The sequence below is a fragment of the Equus caballus genome, chromosome 16 (genome assembly GCF_041296265.1).
Source record: "Equus caballus isolate H_3958 breed thoroughbred chromosome 16, TB-T2T, whole genome shotgun sequence".
Lineage (NCBI taxonomy): Eukaryota > Metazoa > Chordata > Mammalia > Perissodactyla > Equidae > Equus > Equus caballus.
The window spans coordinates 89,004,935-89,016,627 of NC_091699.1; the positions used below are offsets into that span (position 1 = coordinate 89,004,935).

General features: G+C 40.4%; 1 protein-coding gene across 4 annotated transcripts in view; it reads right to left on the reverse strand.

Annotated features, from left to right (window-relative positions):
• The window catches only part of SLC9A9 (solute carrier family 9 member A9), a 510,485-nt gene extending 501,300 nt beyond the window's left edge, over positions 1 to 9,185 (reverse strand). For 3 of the 4 annotated variants that reach the window (XR_011426649.1, XR_002800813.2, XM_070236903.1), the window contains exon 1: positions 8,787 to 9,185. Coding sequence is in view for 2 of the 4 variants with exons in the window: in XM_070236903.1 (XP_070093004.1) it covers positions 8,787 to 8,961 (175 nt within the window). In the remaining 2 variants the exon portion in view is untranslated. 4 annotated transcript variants of the gene reach the window in all.
• Between the last annotated feature and the right edge of the window lie 2,508 nt (positions 9,186 to 11,693).

The window sequence follows — 11,693 nt, forward strand, 5'->3', positions numbered from 1 at the left end:
GTGAAGAGTATTCTTTACTATTATTACCAAAGAGTGTTCTTTACATTGACTTTTTATGGTGGGTGACTCTCTAAGGCAGGAAACCAGTGAGATTATTTCAGTTACTTAGATTTAAAAAGTATGAACTAGGGATTCAAATGTGGGAATGAAGAAGGAAAGGGTGTGACAGATATCCCAAGGAAGCCACGTCAGTGGATATCATGTAACTGTCTGCAGATGTATCCACAAATACTAGACTTCAAGTGATATCACCCTAATTGTTAACTTTGTGCTTGGTATTTATCTGCCTCCTCCATTTTATCAAAGTCTGTCAGAGCACTGATTTAGAGAGATGATGGATGTTTGAAATTCAAACGCTAAATGCATTTCCTAACATTTTCCCCTCAGTTTACTTTTACCCTGAGATTAGTCAGGGATAGAAACGAAAGTAAAAATATACAATGCCTTCTGGTTACTTATGGCTTTTGTTCTTTCTCTGCTCTCCCACCAACCGTCTAAATTCAAAGAACTAAAGGAAAGTGTGGGTGTTGCTAAAAAGGGACATAATTTATTGCTTTGTGCTAGTTCACTACCAACTTGCTTTGGTGAAGGAAAGAGTCCCACAAGGCTTTCAGAACAGGTCTGGGGCACCCACCAGCAAGAATAGCTCACGATATTGCAAGGTAGAAAGTGGTCCATGAAGCTGTTCCACCTTGGGATGGCTCGTTCAAAGTGTCTATCTTCTCACAGGACAGAGCCATATGGGAAATGACAGAAAGTCCCGGCCATCAGCTCTTCCACCACGGTGTGTCCAATGTTTGTCCCCATCCTTAGTGCATGCCAGACAACACACACAAGCACACATATGAACACACACACAAGCACACATGCATGCAGACACAACAAACAACATACACAAAAACACATACACATACACACACAACACACACATTTCACAGGACTCTGGGATTCCTATCATAGTATTACAGATAACTTTTCTTTAGAAATTATCTCAACCACCAACTCATACACAGCGAACACCCTTCCTTGCAATCATCTTAAGTTTACAGAAGAAATATAGAGTTAGAGATCTCTACCTAGATGCACACTGACTAAAACAAAATGACTTCTTACTTTATGTTTACACAAAACAGTCTATTTTCTTTCAAACCAGAGGTGGAAACATTACAAACTATTAAGAGGGAGGGACTTTCCAATAAATGGAGATTGTCTTCCAAACCCCTTTTTCCTCACAGGAGGGTAATGAAGTGAGAAAGAGAAAAGATAGGAGAAAATAGAGGAGATGAAACTAAGAACTGCATGTTCAATTTTATTTTCCAGGTGAAGTAGTTCTCAAACTTTAGTGCACCAGAACCTCTGGAAGGTTTGTTAAAATGCAGAAAGCTGGACCCCACCCTGAGTTTCTGACTCAGTAGGTCTTGGCTGGGACCCACATATTTGCATTTCTAACAAGTCTCAGGTGATGCCGATGCTGCTGGTCCAGGGACCTCACTATGAGAAGCACTGTGCTGTAAGACAATAGTTCCCACCAGAGTTAGCACCAAGCCAGGCATGGAACTCCACCAAAATCCATGCCATCTCAGGCTCATGCACATGGGTTTCACTGACCTTAGAGAGCCCAGAGGTGTAATTAACGATTCTACCTTTGGTCTGTTCCAAAGACTCAATTCAATTAAACTAATAGATGATGAAAGCCTATTTTACATGATCCACATGAATAAGGCACAGTCCCTTCTCAAACTATTTACAATGCCTTCCACACCCATTCTGACAACCACAGCCAATTAAAACCAGAATGACTGTGGATTTGCAACATGCTTTCCCTGATGCTGGGGCAAGAGTTTGCAGGTCGGCCCCATCACCCTTCCTGGGACATTTCAACCCAGCTGCTTGGCATGGATGCACTTTCACAACATTACTCCCACTGTCTTTCCCATGCTGGGGTTTTTGCAATGGACAATAGAACATTTCTGAAGCCTTGAGTAAAAGAAAAACTTAACCACCGGCCTCTCTTCCCCACCCTTTCCCACTCCTTGACTTCATCAGAGAGTTTACATCAAGAGCAAGAGCGTATCAAGACTTTGAAGAAAGGACAACTGTGGCTTTCAAAAATGATGTGTTTGCCAATTATTCTGCACAGCCTTGGCCAAGTTGTAAATTTTCTGAGTTTTTGTGTACTTATATGCAAAGTGAAGATCATCATGCCTGTTTTGCATGGATGTGGATTAGCAAAATGTATGTAGTTAGATATCTCAATATCCATCTTTCTTCTGTAAACTTCCTAAGGTACCATCACCTGGCACAGAGTAGACATTTATTAAATAACAGCAACACTTGTGAGTAATACAGGTGAAAGAACACGAGTTTTATGGTCCTTGGTCTGAGGCTCAGCCCTATTCATTACCAGCAAATTACTGTATGTCTCTAAGTGTCAGTTTCCTCATTTGTAACATGAAAGTGATAACACCTTCCCCAAACACACACATACACACATAAACACACTCAAGTTTGTGATACCAGTGGCTACAGAGGATTAAATGAGTTAATTTATGCAAAGTACTTAGGACAGCATAGTTCACATCTTAAATGCTATTTGTTAGCTATTTTTATTATACATTATTTTCACATAATAGATATTTAACAAATGTTAGTTCTTCATGTCCCCACTTCCATAACCATATAATTTTAATTCAACTTACACTACATGTAATATCTCCATAACTAGTTTGAATCAAATTTATCTTCTTGCTGTGAACACACACCAGCCTTCGGACCCCTGAGAGGGATCCTGGAGGCCTGTAGCTTGCTCTAAGGGCTTCCTCTGTAGCTCCTTAGGGATTCAGAAGCACTGACAAATATACAGGAGGTTATTTGCTTAAAATCCACTTTTAAAAACCTACAGAGAGGAATAAGCTTTCGACTTTCCCATTTTTTCTTTGGCTGACACTCGTCTTGTTCTGAGCCATCAAGTTGGCTCTGACTCCTGGTGACTCTGTGAATGAGTGATGTCCCACAATGTCCTGTCCTCGACAACCCTCCTCAACTTCCGTAGACTCGTGCTATGGCTTCCTTTTGGAGTCAACCCATCTCCCATTTGTCTTCCTCTTTTCCTGCTGCTTTCTATTTTTCCCAGCATTATTGTCTTTCCCAAGAACCCTGCCTCCTCACGATGTGCTCAAAGTAGGACAGCCTTGGTTCTATCATTTTTGCCTCCAACGGTCGTTCAGGCTTAATTTGCTCTAGGACCCACTTGTTCGTCTTTCTGGCAGCCCAGGGTATGCGTAGAGCTCTCCTCCGACACCATATTTCAAATGAATCCATCTGTTTCGAGGCAGCCTTCTTCACTGTCCAGCTAATGCTCTACAGCATGGAAAACCTTGCCCTGATCGCTGAAGCCACTTAAAATCAACCTTTTTACACCAAAAGGGAGAGCAAGTATAGTTCACTGGGCTCTTAACCCTAATTACCTTTTCTGCAGATCCCTTCAAATTAAACCAGAGCCACTCTGATTCTCTCAGGACATGCATCCACAAAACCCTGAAGCCAGCCAGCCCTCACTGTTCTGACAGTACAGCGTGCTCGCCTCCCCTTCTGACAGGAATCCAACAGGTTTGACTGAGCACCATTACAAAGTCAGAGCAGACTAGAAGAACTAAGAGGGGCGAAGTAATACTAACTCAAATCCCGTCTGAGAGAAAGGCCTGGAAATGTTAGAAGCTGGTAGGCTCTGGGAAGAAAGCTGCTGGTTTGGGCTGAGAGCTGCCTGGAGGCTGAAGTCAGTCTTGGCCTGGACTTTGAAGGACTTTTGCAGCTGGACGGGAGCTTGGTGATATCTATTTCATTTCTTGCTCATTTTACAGATGAGAAAGTAAGGCCAGAAGTTAAGTCATGGCCCAAAGTAATGCATCTAGCTACTGGGGAAAAAAAAAGAAAATTATCAAGATTTAAAAACTCAAATCCCCAAGAGAGCACCCAATGCTTTCTCCATAAAGCATGCCACGTTTGAATAAAGTAAAATCCTCAGAAGGGCCTTCCAGGCAGGAGGCCGGGCGTGAAGTGCTAGTAAACATCTCCTGTGGGCCTGGCAGTCAGGGAGGCAGGGCTGGACTGAGGAGAGCGAAATGCATCACTAGGGTGGAGCCACACCACGTCCAACAGCCCAATTTCATCCTGAGGAAACTCCAAGTAATGTTAGCATGAAATTAAAGCCTTACGATTTTTCAAGAAAGACAGCTTTTAAAGCTTGGTGATTCACCACGTAACTATATTTTCTTTAAATCTTGAAAAACATGCTGTTGAGTGAACTGAATTGACCCGATTAAACTGCTAAGTATACTCATAGCCAGTCAGCCGTAGTTTAACAGTTTAATATGATATGATTTAATGAATTCAAAATCTAAGCTTTGTAGCTTGAAATTTCCCTTCTGCCCACTGAACTCTGAGCAAAATTTCTACAAGAATTCAGAGACTGGCCCTTATATTGTAAGGCCCTGAAATCAAAGGTAGAATTCTAGGAGGTTCAAATTGTTCTGTCCCTAAGCTCAGATCCCAACCCTCAAATGCGTGGCATTGTGAATGTCCTATAAAGTATGGGAGCCCCCAGTGATGTGTAATGGAATTCTTAATGTCATCAGGGAACAAGGAGCAATTTTTCTTTTATGAGCAACGAGCAAGGGTTACAGAGCCCTAAGTGAGCAGCACTAAGTGCACCAGCTGCTGTCAATCAATATTTTGACCATTAATAGTCATTTAAGCTTTTAGTCCAATTTAAACAAATATCACCATAGCTTCTATTTTAAGCCAGATGGATTCTAGTCCTTCAATTTTGAAATAGTGAGACCCATAGAATGTCATGAGACAGAATTACCCATTCCCGCTCCTGGTGAAGTGAAACTATTCTGATAATGCTGCCTCTAATTTTTAAAAGCATCCTAGGACCCTCAACACCAAGAGAAAAGCTATTTTTCACCTAGTGGATTATTTGTATTTGGTGTATCAGATTTCTAGCCAACGAACACTGAGTCAAACCAAACACCACACATGATTTCTCTTGGCCTCTACAACCCTTCATATGATATTTTAAGGTTAACAACCAGGAAACTGTACCTAACAATAACCATAAAAGAGCAGTTACATGTTCTTTTTTTTTTATGCTTTATCTCCCCAAATCCCCCCTGGTACATAGCTGTATATCTTAGTTGCAGGTCCTTCTAGTTGTGGGATGTGGGACGCCACCTCAACGTGGCCTGACGAGCGGTGCCATGTCGGTGCCCAGGATCTGAACCAGCAAAACGCTGGGCTGCTGCAGCAGAGTGTGCGAACTTAACCAATCAGCCACAGGGCGGGCCCCAGTTATGTGTTCTGTTTGATGACTTTTCCCCTCATTTTTCTTTAATTACTTATTCCCTAAGTCCCTGCTCCCTAAATTTTTTTAATTGGATTCCCTGGTATAATGATAAAATGCATCAGCATCTATTGTGTCTTCTAAAGGACATTTGACACACGTCAATGGGATACCAGCAGAAAGGCAGATGGCAGAGTGGCCTGAGGTATAACAGGAAATTCGGTGCTTGAGATAAATATTTATGATTCTTGATACAGAGGAAAATGACACGTTGTACGAACAGTTGATGAGAGCAAGAGCAGTAGTCAATCCAGTAGGAGATCTGTCAGACAAATTCATTGGTAAGCACTGGGTGCAGGACCATGAAACCCTAGAAAATGCTTTATTATATTTGTCTGTAGGATGGAGATGTCTGAGGTACAGTTTGTTCTCAAATGTTCATCTCCTTTAAAAAAGGAAACTTTTAAAAGTTTTAGTTTTAAACATGGTTTTGTTTCTTTTCTTCCCATTGATTATCACCATGACCCTGGCCGGGCTCTGGCAGAAACCATGCGTTCCATCCTCTGAAGACAAAGGGGTTTATCTAGTCTTACTCTGAAATTTCACTCTTTCGGACTTCCTGGAAAATAAATCTGTCTGACTAATCCTGAAAACATAAACAATATGAGGATGCATCTGGATGTCATGGACACCTCCTCTCCACAGGACAATCATTGAAAGAATTTACTTATTTTAAAACCTCTTCAACCTCTCTTAGTAGAGATAGAGGTTGAATCTCAGCTCAGCAGCTAACTACATGACCTACATCTGTCTCTCTGTTTTGTCACCTGCGAAATGAGGATGTTGGACTTATGACCTCCAAAGCTCTTTCATAATCTATGAATTCCAAATTCATTTATAACTGGACAGTTAATTCACTTGGCATCTCCTTTTCCCTTATCATTTGAAAGTGTTTATTAGAATGTGCCATCTTGTTCTTCTGTTGTAGTTTCAGACTATTTTATCATCCGACTGACAGAAAGTCCCTAATAAACATTTCAGATAAAACAGTTAGATCACCTCTGAAGAAGAAATACAAGAAGTCACTAAGGCCGTCCACATGGACTGTTTTCAGAGACTCTCAGTGACAGAGCTTTTAGGATGAACATGAACCTCATCAGGCATGTGGATGAGTCAAAGCACGTGGAACCTGCCCTAAGTCGCTATTCAATTTTGGAGAATTTACTCCACTTCTTTGAGATTCAGTTTCTTCCCCTGTACAATGAGAGGGCTGAAGAAGATAACCTCTAAGATCTCCTTAAATTTGAATAATTATAATCCTATGTCAACAGAAAAGTTAAACAACACTAAAATAAAAGTTTTTCATTGATTTATATACTTCAAGATGACTCGAAGATACTAAAAATTCTAGTAACGGAATAGTTATACATATATATGCATTTCTTCATAATTTTTATAATCTTTCTGCATTTCACTATTTCAGAACTTGCTTTTAATAACTTTTACGTAAAAAATTCATGAAAGAGAAATCAGACAGCTCAACATAATCCCATCTGTAAACTTTAAGCCTAAACTGCCTTTAGAATAGCAATTTAGAGAAATGCTATCTCAACACTTGTACAAGGCACTAATATTTTATGACTTCACCCAGAACTTAAAAGTTTCATAAAGTTATTGAAGATTAAAGGTAATCTGGAATTTTTCAGGTTCAAAAGTTAAAAATACATTTATGTGTTGTGAGTATAAAGTATATTTTAATTTTAAAAGGTCACCAAAATTTAATCAACAATATCTTTATCATAGATAACATATCATAGATAAGATAACATATGGTATCACAGATAAGCTGAAATTGGCCAATGAGTCATAGTTCAACCAAATTCAGGGTTGTGAAGAAATCTTTCCCTTTAAAAAAGTTCATAATTTTTAAATGTGTGTTGTTTAGCTAAACCATATGTAGCCCTTTAATTTAATGCCAAGAATTACACTGTTTCTGGCTTCTCAGATTACGTTCCATATCCTCATTGATTATTTATTAACCCAGTCAAGAGAAAGTTCCTGGTCCACTGATAATGGGGAAGGGTAAATGACTGGAGCCTAGGGTTTCACATCTGACAGCATCACTTCCTTTCTGTTTAACTGTTTCTCTTCAATCTGATTGTGAGTTTTTTCACCTCAAATGAGAGTGCTGTCATGTGCTTTAAGATCCTCAATACAAAGGAACTTAACTCTGCTCTAAGTGAGTCAGCACATCAGTCTTCCCAAAGAAATTACACTGCTTCACCTGAAACTTCTGCCTCCCAGCTCAAGTATCTCACAGTGGGATCCAGTTAAGGCAAAGGATTTCTTATGGTCTCAAATCATGACCGTACGTTGTTAACATCAGGACATGATACGGTTAGTACATAAAATGTGCGTTGATCCTGCTCCCAGAACCTCAGGGACGTACAAGGCTTCAGGACTCCCCAAATGAGGGAAGCGAAATATAACTACATCCTTTGCTATGAATTATAGCAATGCCTCACCTGTTTCTGTTGTGTTCAAAGTTTCTATCCCTTAATAGCTGAGATAAGAGTGGTAAAGTGAACTATTTCATCAATAAGATCAGTTTTAAAACTACTGGTGTCTTGCATTTTACTTTAAAAGATGAGAGTACAGACTAGATATTCTCTGTCACATTTTATTAAACCTTCTGAAAGGGAGGGCGTGGTAAATTGCACAGCAAGAGCAATACTTCAGGAGTTGAACATGTTAAACAATTGCTTTTCCACAGCGTGGGCTCCTTTCCCCCCAAAAAAGATATGTGACAAATAATAGTAATAACGGCAATAATATAAGTCAGAAAGTCTGAAATCAGGCTAAGAAATGAAAAGGACTACATAAAGAAACTCTTGTATATTAGAAGAAAAAATATAATTATTTCATATAATTAAAATGGATTTGGACACAATTATTCCAACAGCAGGGGTGGGGTACATTTCTGCACGTTTTCTTCCTGAAACTAGTTGATGTAAGCAGATTTGCTGCATACATTTTTAAGTGATGTTATTTCTGGAACTTTATAATGCTCCCCAGTCCCTCTTGTGAAAGAAGGCTGCTCTTTGTGCGTGCAGAGCCATCACTTCCCAGCCTCTACCACTACAGAAACAAACAGCTACCCAGCTTTCACTCCCCACATGACAATGGACCGGCATCTGTCAACAGACTTGCATTCTGCGCCGCGTGAGAACATGACTGTGACATTAACTCTTGTGACAAGGCAAATTTCGGCAGCTCATCTGCAAAGAGATGAGCCTTCATTATGCTGCAGCACCTTTCATCGAGCTAATGACATTTCAATCAGCACGTTTTCTCCAGTTTCGGTACTTTGCCATCTGAGCACAAGTCTCTAATTACGCCCAAGCAACAAGTTTCACATCAATCCTACAATTTCTGCACTCACCGTACACCATCGCTCCTCCAGTTTCATGCAAGAAGCGAAATCGATGATTTTTAAATAACCAGATTGTCAAAATGGTAAGGATGAGCAAAAAATTGAAGACAAGCAGCTCCACCGCTCCCTGATGTTGAAACTGATACTCATCCTTCTCAGACATGAACCTTCGCTGTCTCTCCATTCTCCAGTCTTCCTGGGATTCCTTAGACAAAAACTTAGATAAGGGCTATTTTATGAAGGTTTGCCTAAGACAGTCTGTCAGCCTGAGGATTTCAGAATAAACACTGCCGCTTAAGTTGCTACTTCACCAGCATTCTGCTTTGGCTTAGTATTCAGATGGCTTCTAGTTACAACTTCCTGTTTCTCTCTTAAAGCAGCCTCGTCTCTTTTCAAACTCCCGAGTGTGGTTTCATCATCGACCCTTACTGTCTTAAATGATTGATTCCACGAAATCGTCTTTCATATTGGACAAACCTGCAAGCAATCATTCTGAGATTTTGAGTTATGATCTTACCGTTTCAAACAAGTCTCCTTAAGCTGCATAACCAGTGAATTGCAGATGAATAATAAAACAGATCACCTTACAACAGCAACATTTTCTAAGTTTAAAAAGCCAATTTGCAAATCATACATAACCTTACTCACATGTGAGATTTTTCCTCTCCAGCCAAAGCCTACCAACGTGATGGGGATTGATAGCTCTGGTTTGACCTAAAATGATTTCACAGGGAGTTTTTTTAAGTTGAAAAGCCAAAAAGAATTTCGAATATGACTCTCTCTGTTTGGCTTTACACAATTGGTAGTCACAAGAGAAGCATTTAAATTCTGAGTCAATTGTTTTTCTTTTAACAAGAATAAATGAAAGCAAAAGACAAAAAGAAAATTCTGTCTCCATCTCTACAGCTGCGCTGTTTGGATATGTTGTGTCAAAAAAGAAAAGAAACTAAACACCTATCTTTGAAGGACGAAACCATGCAGCCATCCTCAGTGATGCTCCAGACATGGTTTTCTCTTTGTAGAGCTTCTGGCCCAGACATTCTCGACCCACAGAAATCTGCCACAGATCACGAACTTCCTCTGTCCTGTGGCAAGACACTGTGGCTCACCTAGGAATAGGCTGCCACCAGTAATGAAGTCTCTGGAATCACAAGGCCGGGACCTGAACAGGGCTTGGACCATGACAGTGACGATTCTTCAGATCTTCTTCCATTGGGCAGGTGGGTTCTATTTGAATTCATATTTTTATGCTTTTTGAAAAAGTTCAAGGTAATACTGCCATGCTGCTTTCTTAGCAATCGTTACTATTTGTGTGCCTTATCGGCCCTGTAGGGCAATTAGATACGCTCCAGGGTTAAGTAAGGTTTCTCATCATTTCAGGATATTATTATAACTCAGGACTATTAATCCTCTAGTATCCTCATACTTGACAGAATTAGAATTCAATTTATACAGTGGAAGTGATTCATTGAGCAGGATGAGTCCGAGGATACCCTGAAAGATCTGGTCACCACAAGCTAGAGGTCAAACCTGTAATGTATTGGGAGCTAACTAGCTCCTCACTGACAGTTTCCCCCACAGAGAAAGTCTATCCACCACATAATGTGAAACTGCTGCTTCAGCTCCTTTGCCTTCTGCAGCTTCGCAGCTCACTTCCTCTCGGAGTGTAGCTCAGCAGGGGGTATTTCTGCGACCCTAGACGTTCTTTAACATACTGCCCTTTCTGGCAGGCGTCTCTGTGATGACTAATATTCACACTGTTTTGAAATCTGTCAGCTAATGCTTCAAGCATTTCATGAAACTTTGCTAGCAGGTTCTACCTGCATAATTTTGCAACCCCACAGGTTTAGTCTTGAGTTGTTAGATTCACAAGATAACGCAAATTCAAAATCCGGCAACTTCCTATTTTTTTTTCTTTTCGGTCATCATTTAACTACTTTGGTTTCCTTTTAATAATGCTGATTATTCCACTTGGGCAGACCAAAGTTTCTTTGGTTGTCTAATGATGACGTCCAATTTTACTCTCTTACCCAAGGAAGCAACTCAGCGAGAGGGTTAAAGGCCCTCAGAAAGTTTTGATTGGCTAAGATGTTGTTTTCAAAAGTCCCAAATTTGATGTCAACATACTCAAATAAGTATATTTCACATTAAAAAAACATACACAAGGCTTCTCTAGAGAAAACTGATGAGCCCTGGCATACTAGTCTTACCCGTGTGGCCACACTCTGTGAGGGCTGAGTGGTGGCCTGTTCGCCACAAGTCCCATTCGTCCCATTTCACTCATTCCGGCTCCCTGCATGGCCCCTGCTGTTAGTTGAATGTGCGGCCCCTGGTTTATTCCGGGAATGGGATCCATTCACCAACCCTTGTCCAATCTCGGTGCTGCTTAACATTAGAATGGAAAACTGAGAAGAAAAGGGGGTTCAGGAACCTTCTCCAATTCTTTCACTCAGAAAAGTATTTCAGTTCCTTCTACTGTGTGTTTTCTTCTTAGGAGATCATTTATATTCTGCTGTACCAATAAAAGTAAGAAAATGAAATAGAAATACATATCAATGTGGTATCTACCACAGAGCAGAAAATATGCTAGGAAATTTAATTTAGTTTAACTTAACATTCACAAAATCCCTTCTACAGATGAGGGCTTTAACGCTCAGAGCTGTTTGGTGACATAGCCAAGGCTTCATAGCCAGAAGGAGTCAAATTCACGTGTGGGGTTTAATGGCCTGAAGATGACTTTTCAGCTAGGGTGATCAACTCATCTTAGCTTGTCGGAGACTTTCCTGGTTTTAGCACTGAAAGTCCTGTATCCCAGGAAACTCCTTAGTCACAGGCAAACCAGAACAGTCAGTCACCCTAAAAGCTAAGGTTCCCCAAATTCACAAATCCTGTACCATCAATAATAACTGCTTTCTG